The sequence below is a fragment of the Pelodiscus sinensis genome, chromosome 26, assembly GCF_052426305.1.
Source record: "Pelodiscus sinensis isolate ZL-2025 chromosome 26, ASM5242630v1, whole genome shotgun sequence".
NCBI lineage: Eukaryota > Metazoa > Chordata > Testudines > Trionychidae > Pelodiscus > Pelodiscus sinensis.
In genome coordinates this window covers 8,458,749-8,479,092 of record NC_143077.1, presented here as the reverse complement: position 1 = coordinate 8,479,092, position 20,344 = coordinate 8,458,749, and the positions used below count along the sequence as shown (strand labels likewise).

Genomic DNA, 20,344 nt, shown 5'->3' with positions numbered 1-20,344 from the left:
ACGATTATTTTAATAGCACCCCGTGGCATGCAGGGCACAGGGCAGGACTCAGAGACAGACTCCGACAAATTTGGGGTCTCAAAAGCCGACTCACTGTCCACGCTTTCCAGTTATTCGATCAGCGCGGCCCAGTCAAATAATAGCTACGGTCACTATTCCACGGTCCTGGACGCAGGCAAGAGGCACTGTACGCATCATCTCTGCTTTACCGACTCTGACCAGACAGAACTTAATCCACCCTGCCTAAAGTTTTACAGAGTCCACTGGCGAGCTGGGAATAGAATCAGAGCAATGCCAGTTTCAACTCTAGTACTCAGAACTATGGCTCTCCCCAGGAGGCCGATAGCCAACTGCTCCCTCGACGGCTGAGGAAGACAAGCGAGTTGAGTCTCAAGTAGTGTGCACAGAAGAGAAATGCTCTACAGCTGGGGGGGTGGAGGGGGTCATGCTAGGAGAAGGTATTAACCAGATGAGCAGCCCTCCCCAATGAAAAGACCAAAAGACGTGCAAGTTTACTGTACAACCGATGAAACCACTGGCCAAGATTTCCTGGTACAATACGACTAGCTAGCTCCACCCCAACTCAGGGGCTCACACTCTCTGATTTTGCTAGATTTTTTTTTTTTTAATCTTGAGGTTTCTCTCTTCTCCACTAGAGGCGAGGTAAGAAGGCAGCCTCAAGCAGTAACTCTGCATGGTGGAAGAAATCACATTGAGGCATATTTTTGCTCAAGTTGCAGACTGATTTATTTGGATGCTGCCAACCTGGAGAAGTGAAAGGTGGCATGAAGGTAAAGCTCTTTGCCCTACATCCTCCCCTGGGTTTCCCGTCACTGCTAAAAGGGAACTAATGGGGAAAAGCAGGACATCTCTTATGCAGAAAAGCCATTTAAAAAGCAACAGGAGAAAAGAACCTTCTTTCTACCCCAAAGCCTCTCCCAGCCAAAAAAAAAAAAAAAACCCTAAAAATAATGCCACCTCCCCAAAACTAAAGCCAAGCCACAAGCAGCATTTTAACGCTGTAGAGCAGGGGTCTCCAAAATACAGTCCACAGGCCACATCTGACTGCCACATTTTGACCAGCCCGCTGAGTCCTTGGCCTCACAAGGTAATTCGCTGGCGAGGCCGCAAAAGTTTATTTACACCGACTGTCCATGGTTGGCGTTCCCGGCCAACGGAAGCTGCGGGAGGGATGTACTGATTGCCGCTTCCGGCAGCTCCTATTGACCAGGAACAGTGAAGCATTCCCACCTGCAGATGCTCAAGGCACATTTCTGGTGAGCAGGGCTATTGATGAGTTTGGGGCTTGGTGTGCTCCAGAGAGACTCAGAAACGGGGCTTGTGCAACCCATCTTTGCCTTTTGGATACCAAGTTTAACAGGCCTCCAATTTTAAAACATACAGGCATCTTTGATGCAACGTTGAACCATGGGGCGCTTGCCTTTTAGGATATATTGCAGTTGGTGCAAACACGGTTGTCCTGGAGACCTGCAGCAGTAGAACATGAGGTTCTCACATGGAAGGGAATCAAAACAAGCAGTTGACAGAAAGCACGCTCCAGGAGTTGATACAGCAAAGACAAAACTAAACCTGTAATTGTCCTGCATTTTGCTTCAGCTACCCCAGACTAACACGGCTACATCTCTATCACTAAACCTGTAAGAGGGACTCGTCTTCATTTTCTTTCCCCTGGCCCCATGCTACTCCTCACCTTCCCATTGTCCCCTCCACCTACTTCCCCAGCTCATTCCTCCCTCTTGTTCCTTGGACTCCTGCCTACCTTACCCTGCACACGCCTAAGATAAAATGATTTCCCACGCTTACCAACACTCTCACCCTTGCTGTCTTGTCTATGCTAATGTAAGCTCTTCAGGGTAGGCATGATCTTCTTACACCTTTAGGGTTATATACAAGATGCATTACAGTAATTGACCAGTTCTGGCCCACGGTAAAAGCAAGACTGAGTGACGTGGCGCCAGCAGCTTAAAGTTTGGGGAGCTCTGCCCATCGAGGCAGAAGCATGAGAAATAGGGATGCTAAAAATCATGTGACAGGGGAACTTCTGAAAATCTCAGAGAACAGCTGGGCATGGTTACACCGTTACCTTCCGCAGCTTTATACTGCAGAGTCTGCAGCGAAGCCTCCTCGGGCGTGAAGAAGGGAGGCTGCTTCGCTTAGTGTAACCGACACCGGTAACCGATAAAGCATCTGCTTATTGGTTAAACGGTTAGCTGTTTACATTCCACACTCACTGCTGTTCCCGCTGTAACATATAGTCAAGGGCAGACTTTATAGGAGATACGCTGTAGAGCGTAAAACCTAATCTCTTAGCATCAAAGGAAGGTTTGTCTAGAGACAATAGGGATGTGTTATGTACAAGGCCACAGTTATGCTTTTAAGCGTCCACTATGCAGCAGGTACACCTCGGATTTCTTAAGGGAGCAGCTGGACTCGGTTTGGTAAGGGACAGGCCAGAGCTCGAGCTTGCAGGGGGAGGGAAAGGGGCCCAGGCATGGCGGCAGGGCAGGAGCTCACCTGGCGCCTGGGTGGTCGGCATCCCCCATTTGTCTGGAGAGTGCAACCTTCTCTTCCTGCAGAGGAGTTGCAGATGTGCATGGAGCAGGGTTCCCCAATTTTATTTGGCCATGGAACTGCTGTGTTTCGTCGGGGGGGGGGGGGGGGAGAGAAAGTCCCGACGCAAAAAAGCTCCGTCTCTTTAAGAGGGGGTGGGGGAGTGCCAGCTCCTCACGGAACCCTTACTTTCACTTCACAGAACCCCGGGTTCCACAGAGCACCAATTGAGAAACATCGGCATGGAGGATTCCGGCTCCGGCTCCAGACATGTTAACAAGATGTTCTGGGGACCCTCAGTTGTGTAGGCACAATGGCCACCACAGATCACACCCAGTGCCTTAACCCACTTATAGCAAAACAAAAAACAAAAACAAAAACGTGAATTCACCAGAAGTACCCTCCCCAGGATCAGTGCCCAACAGAGATGTCCTGGGAGGAGGGGATTGTCTCCAAGGTTATAAAAAAGTTCTGGCTGTCAGTGGCATCGGTTCCCCCGCTCGCATGCTGACCATTCTCCTCCTCCTCCTCTTCCTCATCCATGCAGTCCTCCATGTTGCTGCCCAAGGAGCATCTTGGGAGGAATCCACAGACCGGCTAGAGAAGCTCGCCGGGTCGCCCTCACCAAGAATTGCATGTATCTGCTCATAGAAGCGAGATATTTGCAGCAATGATCCAGACCAGGCATTTGCTTCCTTTGTCTTCTGGTACATCTACCTCAGTTCCTTTTCACTTGGTATCGCTGGGTGTCCCTGGTGTATCCTCTCTCCTCCATGTCCTTTGCAATCTTGACAAAAATATCTGCATTTCTTTTGCTGGCTTGTAGTTCTCAGAACAAATTCCTCTTCCTACACAGAAATGAGGTCCAAGATCTCCTGCATGCTCCATGCTGGTGCTTGTCTGGGAACCATGGTCAGGTGTGTTGTGCAGGTGTGCTGCCTGCTCTGAGGTCTGCTCACCGTGCTGCCCACACAAGAATTGAAATAAAAATGTTCCTGAGGCTTTTCCTGTCCACCTGGAGAGCAGTAGAGTTGAAAGTCCTGGCCAGAGCAGTGACCGCAGGGCACTGTGGGACACCTCCCAGAGGCCAAGGACTTGTCTGCACTACCATGAATTCAACCGTGCAAGGTCAAATTTAGCATTACTCCTTGTGAAAATCTGGAATACCAAAATTGACTTTCACAGCCTTAAACTCGATGGAACTGGCTTGGTGGTGTGGACTCATTGTTTAGAAATTCGACCTACCGCAACTAAGTTTGACCTAAACTTCCAGTATAGGCTAGGCCCCAGATTCAATTCCAGGCTGAAAATAGCAGCAGAACAAGTAGGAAGAGCAATGTGAATTTCAAAATTTGCTTCTCAAATGTGCAGTCGGATCTAATTTTTAAACTACATCCATCTTTACAAACCATTTGATTTTCAGAAACACCAGTGTGCTCTGTAACTCTAACACAGGCCTTTCCTTTCCAAGTACTCACATATTAAATTATAATTTAAATCTTAAGGCTTCACACAACATCTTGATTCTCATTTAAATATTACACAAAAGTGCTGTCGTTTTCATGCATGCAAGTCACCCCTTTTGCAAATACTGTAGTACACCTTGCATTTTCATCCAAGCAACTTCAACTTTACAAGTCACATCGCCTGAGGAAAATATTTCCATTTTACAGGCTGAAAACTATGGCTCAAAGTTGAGGGAATGAGCAGTAAAACAAGGAGTAGAATCTAGGAATCATACTCCCATAGAGTGGCACAAGTGCTGTAAGAGGGTAAGGTCCCTGCAATTGCTAGCTTTTGCAAACAAAGTTATCTGTTGACCACAAAGACAACAGTCTAATCTGATCTTAAAACCTCACACTTCTCTGCTCTTACTTTCCAAGCAGCTCTGCTAACTACTCTTGCAACATTTCCAGCGGGGAGGGCAGGAAATTGCAGGAAATTAATTGCGCTAAAGCAATTCTTTACAAGCAAGTACTTGCCATAGTTTGCGATTCCTACTCTGTATTGCCTGCAATCCATTTGATACCTGTATGGAAAGGACAGCACTTCCACTAACACTTGGAAGCTTCCTTTGGCGCTTGTCAGCCGAAGATCTCTCAGCATTTTACAACCATGAATCCAGCCTCACCAACCTCTTCCCTTGAGGTAGGCATTACCCTTCTTTTACATATGTGGCACAGAAGTGACTTGCCCAGCGCCACTTGGCAAGTCAATGGCACAGCTGCAAGAGAGACTCATGAATCTCATAACCAAGTGCAAGACAGCAGTGGTCTGTGGTCCCCTGGGGTGTCTGCAGACTCTGTCTTAGGGGTCATAAGAACGGCTGTACTGGGTCAGACCAAAGGTCCATCTAGCATAGTAGTCTGTATGCCAACAGTGGCCAGCACCAGGTGCCCCAGAGAGGGTGGATCGAAGACAATGATCAAGCGATTTGTCTCCTGCCATCCCTCTCCAGCCTCTGACAAACAGAGGCCAGGGACACCATTTCTATCCCCTGGCTAATAGCCTTTTACGGACCTAACCTCCATGAAATTATCTAGCTTCTCTTTAAACTCTATTCTAGTCCTAGCCTTCACAGACTCCTCTGGCAAGGAGTTCCACAGGTTGACTACACGCTGTATGAAGAAGAACTTTCTTTTATTCGTTTTAAACCTGCTACCCATTAATTTCATTTGGTGTCCTCTAGTTCTTCTATTATGGGAACTAATATAGCCCCAAAGGCTGCCGTTACCACAGAACAGTAGCTTTCAACCTGTGGCGTGTGGACCCCTGAGAGTCTACTGATTAAATGGGCAACCTAGGCTAGTGAGTGGGCTGCACAAGTGGCCCTTCATCTCAGTGGGCTGCAAGATTGTCGTAACCAAGATGGTCTCCCGGGACAGGGCGTCTTGCTCACTGCACTTGCCCGCCTAGAATTTGCGGGCTGTGCCAATTGAACCGAAGCAGCGCTCTGATTGGACGTAGAGGCAGCGCATGGCTGTCGCAACGTTGTGTGCCATCAGCCCAACCCTCGCTTCCCGTACCCTGGCTTTACACTCATGTCACTTTAGTCGTACCAGTGGGGGAAAAAACCCCACGCAGATGGAAACCAGCAGAATCTGGCAACTGGCACAGACAACCGTAAATAAAACGTCTTGTGGGCCACACTAGGGATGTAAAATTCCATTTAAAATCACGGCTCCTGCCCCTGACCCTAACTTAGTGGGACTGACACCGCAGCTCCCAGCCTTCCTTCCCCGTGGAAGCTGTCACTACGGCTCCTGGTCCCTGCATGGAAGCCACCGCGGCTGCCCTTGCCGGCTTCCCACGTGTGCTGGGAGCTAGCAGCCATGTGCAGGGCGCCCGGTGAGGCTGGAGCACCGTCACCCCGTGGCTAGGCCACAGGCGAGGGCTGATCCCAAGTACCGGGTAACTATTTAACCAGCTACCCGTTAACATCCCTACGCCACACACACCACCCTGATGTTCCTCAGGTCGCCCTCTTCTGGTCTAATATTTCAACAGGGGTCCGCAGCTCCATTCAAAATTTTTAGGGGCCCACAAATTTAAAAAATGGTGGAGAATTACTAATACAGAGTGACCCCCCCTCCCCCCCCAAGACACTTCTTGTCACGATGCTGAGGGAGGAACTCTCTGGATGAAGGCAACCAGAGCCACAGATGTTTAGAGAACATTGTTTAGAATCCCAACCACAAACTGTTCCTAAGGTGACGGAGGAGCGATTGAGAAGCCCGTCCTGCAGGAGGTGAAAGAGCAAAAGCAGGGCTCCCCACCCCCAAAGGCAGCCAAAGCAAATGTTCAGACAGCACCCGCTACATTCCACATGAAACATTTGCAGAACAAAACGAAATGAACAGACCGCAGCTGTGAACATGGGACAAAGGAACCAAAATGTGATCTATTCCCAAGCACCATCCTTTGCAGCATCTTCCTTCTCTTCCATCTCCCCTCTGGCCACCTGTCATCCACTCGGCGGTTACCCAATCTGCAGCTGCCCTTGGAGTGAATGATAACTGGGCTTTTGTATAAAAACAAACCTTGCACCTCTGTGGAAGAGGCGGCTTTCCAGAGCTTTCTTGTTACAAAGAAAAAGCAATGCAAGAGCTAAAAATGGCTCTCAAAATTCCCATGGTGTCAGAGTTACTGGAAGCCCAATGCCATCTAGACTGGCTAAAACACTGCATTCACAAAGCTGTTTGTTAAAGGACCTCAAATGTTTTATGAGCATTAAGCCTCACAATTAATTACGCCTGTGAATGAATGCCACAGATTAACCAGTTAGTTCTAAGTGACAACAGGAACCGGCTCAAGAATTATAGCTTGAACCATTCCACAATCAGAGATTGCAACTTAATTAGGTTTGACGTTCTTGCTGGAGAGATGGCACCCAAAAACGAGCATCGTGACAGTGTGGGGGAAAGGAAGGATTCCATCACATAAGAAAGCTAGTCTAGCGACTCTTCTGGCAGACGCAAGGTAATTCAAATCCTCAGACCCAATCATCCCATCTAACTAGGGATGTAAATTCCCATTAAAAATGTTAACTGGTTAAACTTTAATCGTCCCACCAGGGGCTAGCGAAGAGTGTAGTTAGTTCAGGACAGCGATACGGTAAATTCAGGATTCACCGGTGTGACATCCTGACAGGTCTGCTCCGACAGTGATGAGAAATGCTTGGCTGTGTGCATTTTTGTATGATCTCTCGGTGTATCGTGCCAGTTCTACGCAGGTAGCTAGCATCATAGACTTCCTGAAAGACCCCAAAGACCCCGATAAGATACGAAGGCACCCGAGTCAGCTTTATTGTTGAGCCAAGTACATTAATAGTTGTCGGTAGCCAGTGGCTTCCGAGCCCCTACGTATCTGTACCCAGGACAATGGAGTCGGCTCAGTCGATAGCCCCCTAAGCCAGCCAAAGAGTTAAGTCAAGGTACCCCAATATTGAGACTGAAATGAACAGTCTATGATACCCACTGTACGTATCATCTTATGCATTAATGACACATTTGGTCCCTCCCCTTGTACTTTCCTCCAAAGCGTTCGCTGCTCATTGTTCTGCTTTCGCTCCGGTTGTTCCCAACTATTTTATCATGTATTCAGCTGGGTGTCCCTGTACGGTGCGGATGGGATATATTTACATACTTCATGTGCTTTTATCAGTGCTAGCAGTTCTAGTGCCAAGAGACACGGACTTGCAGGCAAACATTTGCTTTTGACACGGCCTGCCTATTACTCAGAGTAGAACTCCTGCTTTCTTTGGGTCACGCACCAGGCCCACGCTTCAAGCTACGTCTTTCTCCCACAAAGAGCAGCTGGAGTCCGGCAGCAGGGGCTGCTCCAGGCAGGAGAGCCTGCCACTGGAGTTCCTGCTGGCCAGTTTGCCACGGGCAGAGGGCTACTCTGGCCCCCCATCATCCTTGCCACATTGCAGGCGGGCAGGGAGCTGCTCTGGCCCCAGACAAACCTGCAGCGCTGTGGGAGGCGGGAGGACTGCTCCAGCCCTGGCTGACCCACTGCACCAAGGGTGGGGGTTGCTCCTGCCAAGCCCAACATTATCGGGGTCCTGCTGGCGGGGCCCACAGTGGGTGGGTGTGGGTGCTCCCATTGCTCAGTTACCATGCCAGAAAGGCCAATGCTTACCAGGTACCTGGTTAACTTTTTACATCTCTAGGTCTCATTATGACACTTGAGGTGTGGAAAGTCATGGGGACCGAGAATCTGCAAACAAGTTATGCTCCCAGTGCTGGCACTGAGCAAGTCACCTTCTGCCCCTCACTGCACCACGCTGGCAAAAATGGGGGTTCATAACTATTTCCCTTTTTAAAGTGCTTTGAGATCCGCAGGTGAAAAGCTGCTGGCGTTCATTCATGAGGTTTGTACTGTGCCTTGCATCATAGTCAACTGTTGGCAGGCAGTGTGTCAGCTGGAAATTTGGGCGGTTTAAAGTAGAATAGGAAAAGCAAATCGCCAGACAGCTGCTTTTAGCACCTGCTAGCTCAACAGGGGCCCCGAGCAGGGTCTGGGGGCACCACCCTAGAAGGAACCCAAGCCTCACCCAGGTTTGGGAGCAACCCCAAGCATAAACCAAGTAGGGATGTAAAATCCCGTTTCATCAGTCAACCTATTAAACGTTAGGTTTAGCCGGTTAACCAGGCTCCCAGGTGCTGGCCCTGTGGGTCTACCAGTTAACCAGCTACCAGTAAGCATTACTGTGTAACTGGTTAACCGTGCACATCCCTAAAACCAGCCTAGGTGTTGATGAAGAGAACTCCATGAAATCAGTAGCTAAGGCATCTCTGGCCAGAGACAGTATTTGGGCTTGAATATTTGTAGCCGTGGGCCATACCTTGGGACACGCTGAGCATCTACAGGCACTGCTAACTTCCTTTTCATGGGGCTTGCGTGTCATTTGCTCACAGGATCTTTACCTCCTTACGCCATCTCTTTTTCCCCCCTTTTAGAACTACCATGTCCCTCTCTGGAAGAGACCAGGCAAATACAAATGGCTCAGAGCAGTCACAAAGGGGGCATATGCATGAGAAGGAGGCAGCAATGGAATGAGTAAGTTCTAGTCTGGAAGAGGGAAGCTCGTTAGGAGTGATCCGTCTGCCTGGAGACAGGGGGGTTCTCTCTGCATACCTCAACTCTCCATGGTGAAACTGCATCAACTCCTATTTTGTCATGTAAATGAGCACGCGGAAGCACAGGGGCTGGGGGCTAGTGGTTTTGCTGGAGTACAATGCATGCAGTGAGCAGTATGAAATCTGCCTGCCATTATAAATTCAGCAGTCTGGGAGGAATCACAGACTTTAACACACAAAAGCAGTGCCCTAGAGCCATTAAGATAAAGGTGCAATTGGAGAGCTCCCATCACTTCACACAAGCACTCCCTCCCTAGATAAGTCTCACACCCAATATATTCTCCCCCTGGAAACTAACCAGCTCTTTTAAAAGAAGTGTTGTGTGTGTGGGGGGGGGGGGGGGGGTGCAACAGAAGTCAACATAAAAATCCATTTGGGGTTATTAATGCTGAAATACGCTTTGTTTATATATTTAGCGTAACAGCTGGCAAACACACAACCAACTGACCAACAGCTGCCTGATGGGTGAGAACCCATAATGTTTGGGAGGGCATGAAATTAACATGTCAATTTAAATCCTCTCCAAATGCTCCATTCAAAAAAAAAAAAAAAAAAAAAAAACGGGACACTGGAATTGGACAGAGACACAAAAAGAAGTTTCTTTATTCAGCAGAGTCGGTATAGTAATCTCCGCCCGACACACACCATGCACACACCCTGCCTTTAAAAAAATAAAGTTAAGAATCTGAGAAAAATAAAAATGAGTTTTCAGAAAAAAATAGTTGCTTTGCAACTAATGCACTGAGGGGCAAATTTGTTTGTCACCAAATGGTGTTATTAATAAGCAGAGAAAGACCACCACACCATGCTCATTTTAAAAACCCTGAAAGATCTTCCACCCTAAATCAGGTCAATTAAACTTCTCATAAAAAGCCAAGGAGCAAGTGGAAACACTAGAATGCAGGATCATAGAGTCAGGAGGGGGCAGCCAACAATAGCCCAAGGAGAACAAGATGGCCAGCTATTCATTCTGAGGGAATGAGGGCTGTATCTCTCTTTTGCTCAGCGCCATGCAAAATTAAAAGAAAATATGAATGTCTCTTTCCAGGACATTTCTAGTAACTCAATACAGCTCTCCTTCCTGTGTCCTCCCCCAGCCCCCAAACTAAGGTCTCAGAACCTGCTGGACAATGTGTTCCATTGAACTATTTGCTGGGTGAGAAGGATTCGCTCTGACTTCCTTGTCAAGTTTAACAGCCCACTGGGGGGGGGGGGGGTCACAGCAGAGGGACAGATTCACATTTCTTCTCAAGCCTATGATCGAAACGTAACTCTGTGAAAGTCACCAGCAGCTGTTTTCTTGATTGTCTTGCAAATGGACTCAAAATAGCAACATTTATAATCGGCAACTACTAAACAGCTAATTACAGCTAAGGAGTTTCAGTTGCTATAAAAGGCCACACGTCAGATGCAAGGAGGTTTCTGGGCTCTTAAGTCACTTGAAGATATTTTAGTTTTAAAAGATAAAAGTTTCCCTACTGTTTCTGGGGGTTAAGGATTTTCTCTTTCCACGCTTCACAAAAACCTGTTGCCACTACTCCTGTTTAGTCTACCCGGATGAATTCACGTTCCTAGATTCTAAGGCCAGAAGGGACCACTGTGACTTCCTGTTTAACACAGGCTAGAGAACTTTCCCCACAGTAATATCTATTGTGGATCTTTTAGAAAAGGATCCAATCTTGATCTGAAAATTATCCTCAACAACCCTTGGGAAATTGTTCCAATAGCTACTCTCACTGGGAAAGTGTATGCCTTATTTCCAGCGCGACACTAACAAACAGCGCGTAATATACTTCCCACCTCCAAGATAACATCTTTAAATGCAGGGAACAGAAGAAAAAAATATGCAGTGTAGATTTATGAAAGAGACTTTCTTTTATATAATAAGTGCAAATCCACAAATTTGCACCCTCTGTCTATCATTAATTCTCTTTCACACAAGTTATTTTAAAGGCAAATAGGTTAATACTGGTTGTCATGGCTTTTTGATTCAACACAAAACTGAGCATAATTAAAATATGACCATGTGACAGGCAGAGCGCTCAGACTGAAAACTCTATTTCAAAGCATTAAGCCCCTCAACATGCTCCAGAGTCAGCCTTCCGGTGGGCAAAAACTGAATTGTCCAGCCACCCAAGTATTGCTTCTGGCCCGGGTTTTGGTAGCTGTGTCCAAGAAACCTGCAGAAATAGGCACTAATTTGTTTTACTAGGGTATTTACCTCTGAAAGCAGTTTATGCCTTTGTAGACACTGCACTGCAAGCCTTAAACTGTAAAGCACATTGTTACGTCGCGTCAGAATCTCAGCTTTTAACTGGGAAATCAGAAGGGCCTAAATTGTAACTGCCAAATTAAAAACATCACCCACACTTTGTCCGCACAGCCCTGCCTCTTGCCTGCACTAGCGTGCTTGCAAACTTCTGCGAGACACTCTAAGTACTTGCCAAGCTGCGTTCACAACTGGGAAACTCCTGGAGAGTCACTGGGTTTTGCAAATTGACAATTTAGCGAGCGAAACAGAAAGCAAACGTGCCTCAAGGTGTACTTTGCTCGTTTCATTTGAGTTGAGTTTTACTATTTCACAGAGTACTAGAAAACAATGCAGTGTATTTTGTACACATTTCTTAGTAATACGAGACCTCAATACAGCACCTGCTAATAAAAAGACAAGCTGGGAAGATACCACCAATTTTGGAGGGTGAATTTTCAGGAATTTAGCATGGTTCTAATGAAACAAAATCCAATGAATGATTTTAGAACACGGGCCGAGTTCGTTTAAAAAAAAGAGAATTTTATCTCTTTTTTTTATATGACAGGTGAGTACAAGAAGCTGAAACTCCAACCTCCAGCCCTGTTCCCTTGCATTTCACATCTGTTTGTTGCATCCACCTGTCCTCTCTGGTCTAAAGACTGCAAACCCTTTTGGACAGAGGCCATTTTTGTGTTATGTTTGTACAGCTCCCAGCACATGACTGCCAAGTGCAATCATATTACCAATAAAACTATAATGGTTATGGGCTCCAAGCAAAACAATTCCATTCTTTGCAATTGCGCAATGGATTAATGTCTGGGATGAAACACTTCATTCTCTGCCTCTGTTATGATCCCAACCCTCAATGTACCAGCCTTACAATTCTGGGAAGGGTTACTGAGATACAATAGTCCCTCAGATATCTGGTACCTCTCCAGTCTGTGGTTGAAGCAGACCCTGTCTATTGGCTTCAGAGTTTGTGCATCACAATTAAGTTTTGAGGACATTTCAAAAGCACACTCTCTGGACCACAATATACTTAACTGGAACCCAGACCGCGATGCCTCACGCCACACAGCCAGAAGCCATGTTTGCTGCTAGAAACTAGGAAAAAGCTTTGCCATGCTCCTCGCAACATGGAGAACTGTGAAGCATGTGAGGTCCAGAGAGCAGGGAAGGTGGGAAATGTAGAACCATGACATTTATAAAACACAAGTTCCGCTACAGCAACAGGCTATGCTGATTTCCAAGGCTGGCTCTGTTAACACCAGCGGAGGTGGAAATTCAATCCATTAATTCACAAATGAAAGTGACATTAGTTTAGGATGTGAGTCCTGTACTCTACAGAATACAGATTGATTGCACTGTAACAAATAGAGACTACAAGAATATCCAAACTGGATCAGACCAGAGTCCATTTGAACCAATATCCTGTCTGACTGTGACCCAGTACCATCTGCTTCAGTGAAAAGTACAGGAAACCCTGCAGTAGGCAGTACGGGACTATATATGGAAATATGTACTTGCTCGCAGTATGGAAAAGGCAGCAGTGTTTGGAACACTGGCTACTCTCAAGATTCTCACAGTATCTTCAGTGTGGGCTGCTAATCTTGTCTGTTCAGTCATGGATCAGGAGTGTCAGGTCTCTGCCTTCTCGGTGCCTAGAAGAGGCAAAAGATGCTCTTGCTACTCTCGCTTGCTCCGGCAGCATTTCACATACACAGTCACCAAAACTTCTACACTTGTCGGGTCCAACCAGTTCCGAAGCAGTAGCCACTATAGCGGCTACTGCTGTAGCACACTCAACCGGCCAAAACGCCAAGTGGCTAGTGTGTTGTACACCATGGTGCTACATGGAAGCCACTTAGCTGCAGACACCCTGAAATTCGATTACTATGTTAAAGACACAGAACTAGGCAGAGAGACACTATTTCCTCCTTTTTAAGGATTCTGCTGCACGCAAAGGTACCTCCCTATTATTGGAGCAGGTCCAAACACTGGACTCTAAAAGCCAGTTTCTTCCATGCTAAAATGATTACAGCATACGCACAAACCAGTGATTTACCAAAAGAGCCAACCCAACAAACCAAACCAGAGCCTCCTTGCAGAAAAATTCCAGTATGCTTATTTTCCTGATTTCTTGTCACATCTGCCATCTTAATCAGTCGTCCCACATTTGCTTTTGTAGGTGTTATAGCTACCCAAGAGAAAGCATTTAGAGATAAATCACACGTTATGTCTTGAGGCAAGGTGCTTCTCTCGCCTTTGGTGCCTGAAATAATCCTGTCCTAGGAACACAGTCACTACCCAGACATGAATATATGTTTACTGAAGATTAAAAAAAAAATCCCTTCGAATGAAACAGCTGCAGGTTTTTGTGGAGGTCAACACACAAAGACAATAGTTAACCTTAAAGCTATTTAGAAAGTTCGTAAGGGGTAAATTAAGGAACATGGGTTTAGCATTTAAAACCACCTCCATGTTGGTTTAGTTTCCTTCTTCCCTAAAACTTCTTTTCTTAACTGCTTGCAGTTGAAAAGCAGAAAGGGCTGTCGAGTTCCTCTCGGTTGTCTTTCCACTTATTCTTATGTTCCACATGTCTACATTAACTTTTTCCATACTCTGTACTATCAAATCAAAGATCTGGGTTATGGTACTATTTGATGCAAAGTTTCTCTCTCTGCTTAGGCTACAGCCAAAGAAGGAGAGGGATGAAAGGGAGATGAACTGAGAAGATGTAGTTCGAATTTTTCTTCTGTTGATACAGGTTACATTGAAACTGTTCATCTTGTGCAGACACTTAGACATTTGATGTACTTAATCACAAACATTCAAATCATTTTTAATACGGACGTTTCCCCCACCCCAGCTCCTTTGTTGCAGTGTTTGCTTAACCTGGATTAATAGAAAGCAAAACAGTTCTCCAACTCATTACTAGAGATGTTAATAGGTAACCGGTTAACCAGAAAGCATCACCTTAAATGGGTGATGCTTATTGATTCTGGTTAACAGGTGGGGGCTGGAGCAACTCCCTCTACCTGTTGCAGGCAGGGGCTGCTCCAACCTTGCAGGGGGCCTACCGTGGACACGGGCTGCTCTAATCTGTAGCAGCCCCTGCCCGCGGCGAGCCCAGGCGCCCCACAGACAGGGGCTTGGAACCAGGGCTGGAGACTGCTCCAGCCCAGATCCCGCTTAGTCGGCAAACTAGTTCAACTTTAGGTCCACCTAACTTTTAATCAGTTAAATGATTAACCAGGATTTTCCATCCCTACTCATTGCATGAGATTTTCAGGGACAGACCAGGTGGCCTTTGCATACGGAACCCAGTTATAGATTTCAGATCCATTCTATGAGTATGGAGTAGCAGATTTTACAAGTAGAAACAATGGAAGGTAGTCAAGAGAGCTTCTTAGCAATGAGCTCACATGGGCTGGACATACACTCTATTGCAATAGTGTCCCACACTGGGCCTAAAGAAAAATGGATCTTTTCCATCACCGGCTTTTCAGCTGCTGGGGTTGGCACTGTCAGTGATGCACAGTATTGGCTGTGGTACCTGGCCTGTGCCCAGGGCCTGTACCAGTAGTGCATACCTAACAGTGCGCTGTTATAGCCCACTGCTTCTGGACTGGATGGAAACTCTAGCAAGTTCATGAGCTTTGGGTGTGATCCTGGTTAGGTGCCAAGTGGACTTAATTCCCACAGGCTTCCTCCAGAGTAGCTGAGGTCACTCTGGACCATGTTGCTGCTCAGACACCGTTTTTGCTCTAATAGCAGCAGCAGTAACAACTCCCAGTGATTTTAGTTTTTTACGAGCGTGTGGGGGGGGGGGGGAGGAAAAACAAAGGCAAACCATAGAGCAGCAGCGTGCTGGAATCTAGGCTAAGATCCTGCAGCCTCCTGCAATAACTCATGAGTAACTGACCAGGAACAAGCTCTAGAAACAGTAAGGTGATCGAGCAATTCATGGCAAGGTCTTTAAATGGCTGGGATCTAGTCCATGAACACACTTCCCCCACTCAGAGGATTTGAACCAGCTGCCGCAGAATCCAAGACATGCTCACATGATCTGATGCCTACTTTTCCAACGGAGGATCTCAAAGCACTAACAAAATTATTTAAGCCTCATATGTACCGCTGTGTGACGGAAGAGGGCATCATTATTCTTAGTGCATAGATTAGAAATCAGAGGGACAGAGAAATTAAGTGCTCATCCAAGGTCACACCGCACAGTAGGGTAAAATCAGGAACAGAACCCAGCTTCCTACTTTAACCTAACATCCTAGAGATGTTAAACTTATCTGGTGAGCGTTCCAGTAAACATGGGGCTTACTAGCATGCTTGCTGGTGAATTCCCCTGCCACTCAGCTGCGCAGGCCAGAGCATCCCCAGCCATGGAGGGGCTGGCTGGCCCTCTGTGGCAGAGTCAGGCAGCGGATTGGGTAGCAGGCCCTATAATATTCCTATCCTTGTCAGAATGCTAATAAATCAGTGTGAAGTATTAGCTTCTAGGTATCAATATACAGAGGAGATATTTCCTCATGACACTAAAAACACCCACGTTATAATTTAGGCTTTGATGTGTTCAAGTTAAATCAGTTTGCTTCAGAATCAAGCCAACTCCAAAGCTCATCAGATTAGTTTCAAAGAGCTTTATAAAAGCCAATGTTCTAGCATCACTACTGATTTTCTTCTCTCCACCCACCGCCCTTTAGACTGTAACGTTTTGTAGGAAATTAAAGCAGCACATTTGAGATTACAATAAAAACATCCAAGGAAGCCATGCTAACGAGAATTAAATGAGCGGCTGCAACAAAAAATGGCAGTTTAAAGGATGTTTGGAGGGCTCTGGCAGGATAGGGTCAGGCAGTTTTAAAATCAAGCAGCCAAGGACAGGACAATACCAGACACATTGTTAGCCAGTCACATTGTTTAACAGGGTGTGCTGGGGAGAAGCAATGATGAGGGCACTAGAATGAATCTCTTTAGCAACAGTCGCTGCCTCCCCTCTCCAGCTGTCAGGCGTGCAAAGGAAGCCCAGACTTTGCGCATGCCCCAAGCACAGAGGCAGAAACCACTTCATTCTGTCACAAGAAAACGGCAGCTACTGACTGTTGTGTCCAAACAAGAGCGCGCCAGCACTCCTGCTCCAGGAGCAAGCCCGATCCGCTGTCTCTTACCCTAACGTCTCTCCTGCACTCATGTGAGGTGAAGGGGACAGACAGAAACAGGAGATTTTGCCTCCACTCTCTAACCTGGAAATAAAAGCCATTTGCTGGGATTTGAGATATAAAAAGAGTCTTTGGAAGTCCAGGACCTTCGAAGCAGGATTCATCTATTCACACCATGCTCCGCAAGGACATGCACCTGCTGCTCAACTCAACAGCCCTTCATCCCGCCCCTTGCAGCTGCCTCTGTTCCCCAGGTCCCCTCCCCCCACTCAGCCTCTTGTAGGAACCTGCTGCCTCCCACCACCATCCTGATGGGGCTTGAGGCTCCATTATGCAGCAGTCCACTTCCTTTGCAACCAGCGCCTTGCACAACCTTGTTCCAGTTGGCAATCCACCCCCAGAAGCCCTCTCTGTTTTGTACAGCACCCGCCCAGCCTTCTTCACTACAGGGCAGCCCAAGCAATAGCTCTCTTTCCATGCTTCTTCTCTCTGGAGCCGTTGGATATTCTGATTTCTTTAAAGAGTCTTCTCCTTTTCACAACCCCACAATGCAAAGCTGCTACCCCATCGCTGCCTCAACAACACATGACACCCGCTCCTATAAATGCTCAACCCCCGAGGTTCCTCCCTTACAACACCCCCACGCTCAATCCTTCGTGCACAACACTCTTCCTTGACACCCCCATCTTCCCACATGACACCCTTCTCCGGCTGCTGAGCCTCCTTCTTACAATACACAGCACTGTACAAACACCAATACAGAGCCTTCTTGGCCACCAACTTCCCAGAACCCCCACCACAATACAGTCTTCCATACAGGAGTGAGTCCCCCTACACTTACAGTGCACCAATACCTCTCTCTCCCCTTCCCTCTCCACTGCTCAGCCCTCCTGGACCCCACCTCACAGACCCCAAACCTACAAACGTACAGCCCCCATCTCTCTCAAATCCCCCCATTGCACATGCCCCGCCGTAATTTATAGCCTTCCTTCCCCACTGCACAGTCCTCCTGGAGCTCACACTGCAGACCGCCTGCCCCATACTGCATCAACAGCTCCTCCACCCCTCTGCACAGCCTCTCGCCCCGACTACAGCCCCTAGGTACACACTGCACCAACTCCCCTTCTTCTTTCACACCATCACTGTATAGCCCAGACATCCACAATACCAAGTCTCCTGTCCTCCCCTACACAGGACCTCCCCCCCCCACTTCTCTTCATTTCAACCCCAGACCACCATACTGCACACATTCCCCTTCTCCTTTTGTAACCCCACAGACCCCCATCCCAATATTGCACCAATTTCCTTCTTTTCTTTTGTGCAGCCTCTCCCCCATCCCCATACTGAACTTCCCATTTCACAATCCCCCCAGTGCACCACATGCCTTTCCCAGTGTACCATGTGCACAGTTCCTCCCCCATCACATTGTACCAGCTCGCCTGCCCAGAGCACCCCACTGCACAGTCCCATCACCCCACTTAAGCCCCAATGCAGCCCCTTACAGCCCACCTTGCTCAACTCTCTTGCACACCACTGCACAGGCCCATCACACCACTGCAGCCACTTTGCAACCCACTGCACAGCCACATCATCCCAATGCAATCGCTTTGTACACCACTGCACAGCCCCACCATACCCAGTTCAGGTCCACTGCACAGCCCTCCTTTACACAACTCTATCACCCCACTTCAGCCCCAGTGCAGCCCCCTTGCTCAGATCTCTTGCCCCCTTGAGCCCCACTACACAACCACATCACTCCACTGCAGCCCCTTTGTACCCCTCTGTGCAGCCCCATCACCCCACTGCACAGTCCCCTTGCTCCTTGGACCCAACTGCAGCTCCTTTGTATACCCACTTCAGCCCCACTGCACAGCCCCCCTTGCTCAGCTCTCTTGCAACCCACTGCACAGTCCCCTTGCTCAGCTCCCCTGCCCCCTTACATCCCACTGCAACCCCATCACCCCACTGCACAGCCCCATCATCCTAGTGCACAGCCCTCTTGCCCCCCACTGCAGCCCCTTTGCATCCCACTGTATAGCCCCCCCTTTGCTCAGCTCTCTTACGCCCTGACAGCCCCATTACCCACTGCTCAGCCCCCTTGCCCCTCACTACAGCCCCTTTGCAACCCACTGCACAGCCCCCCCTGCTCAGCCCCCTTGCGCCCCACTGCACAGCCCCATCACCCCACTGCACAGCCCCCTTGCCCCTCACTGCAGCCCCTTTGCATCCCACTGCACAGCCCCCTTGCACCTCACTGCACAGCCCCTTTGCATCCCACTGCACAGCCCCCCCGCTCAGCCCCCTTATGCCCCACTGCACAGCCCCATCACCCCACTGCACAGCCCCCTTGCACCTCACTGCAGCCCCTTTGCATCCCACTGCACAGCCCCCTTGTGCCCCACTGCAGCCCCTTTGCATCCCACTGCACAGCCCCCCCGCTCAGCCCCCTTGCGCCCCACTGCACAGCCCCATCACCCCACTGCACAGCCCCCTTGTGCCCCACTGCAGCCCCTTTGCATCCCACTGCACAGCCCCCCCGCTCAGCCCCCTTGCGCCCCACTGCACAGCCCCCTTGCACCTCACTGCAGCCCCTTTGCATCCCACTGCACAGCCCCCCCGCTCAGCCCCCTTGCGCCCCACTGCACAGCCCCATCACCCCACTGCACAGCCCCCTTGCCCCTCACTGCAGCCCCTTTGCATCCCACTGCACAGCCCCCCCGCTCAGCCCCTTTGCATCCCACTGCACAGCCCCCCCGCTCAGCCCCCTTGCGCCCCACTGCACAGCCCCATCACCCCACTGCACAGCCCCCTTGCCCCTCACTGCAGCCCCTTTGCATCCCACTGCACAGCCCCCCCGCTCAGCCCGCAGAGCCCAGTCCCCGCTCCGCTACCTGCTCCCGAGGGTCCTGCTTCCATCCCATCCACGCGGGCACGGCTCCGGGCTGGGCTCACCGCGGGGGGGGGGGCCGGGCGCTGCTCCCTCCGCCTCCCGCTGCTGCTGCTGCTGCGGCCGCCGCAGCCTCTGGGCAGCCTCCTCCCCGCCTGGGCCCCAGTGCGCAGGCGCGGCCGCCGGGCCAACCAGCGCCGACGCGAGCGCCCGGCCCCAGCGCCAACAAAGGCGGCGGGGCGGGGACAGCGCCCCCTGGCGGGGCGGCAGCCCCCCGAGAGCCTGGAGAGCGGATGCAGAGCGCCGCCATCTTGGATCCAGAGCGAGACTGGGCAGTTGTCCTGGAGGGGATGATGGGGGGTGGGGCAAAGGGAGTGGGTGCTGGCTGTGCATTGGGGGGGGCGCTCTTGTGCAATGGGGGGGGGCTAAGGGAGGAAATGCTGGCTGTGCAATGGGGGGCTAAGAGGAGGTGCTCTTGTGCAATGGGGGGGCTAAGGGAGGAAATGCTGGCTGTGCAATGGGGGGGCTAAGAGGAGGTGCTCTTGTGCAAAGGGGGGCTAAGGGAGGAAATGCTGGCTGTGCAATGGGGGGGCTAAGAGGAGGTGCTCTTGTGCAAAGGGGGGCTAAGGGAGGAAATGCTGCCTGTGCAATGGGGGGGCTAAGAGGAGGTGCTCTTGTGCAAAGGGGGGCTAAGGGAGGAAATGCTGGCTTTGCAGTGGGGGCTAAGAGGGAATGCTGTTGTGCAATGGGGGGCTAGAGGAAGGAGTGCTGGGGTGCAGTGGGTGGTTGGGGGAGGGCTGCGCAGTTGGGGTGCAGGAGC

At 49.4% G+C, this 20,344-nt stretch overlaps 1 protein-coding gene across 1 annotated transcript in view; it reads right to left on the bottom strand.

Annotated features, from left to right (window-relative positions):
- The window catches only part of LOC102448601 (protein argonaute-1), a 61,304-nt gene extending 41,613 nt beyond the window's left edge, over positions 1-19,691 (bottom strand). The window contains exon 1 of the mRNA XM_075909047.2: positions 19,529-19,691. Coding sequence (XP_075765162.1) covers positions 19,529-19,553 — 25 coding nt within the window. The 5' untranslated portion in view covers positions 19,554-19,691. The remainder of the gene's footprint in view (positions 1-19,528) is intronic.
- Positions 19,692-20,344: the final 653 nt, after the last annotated feature.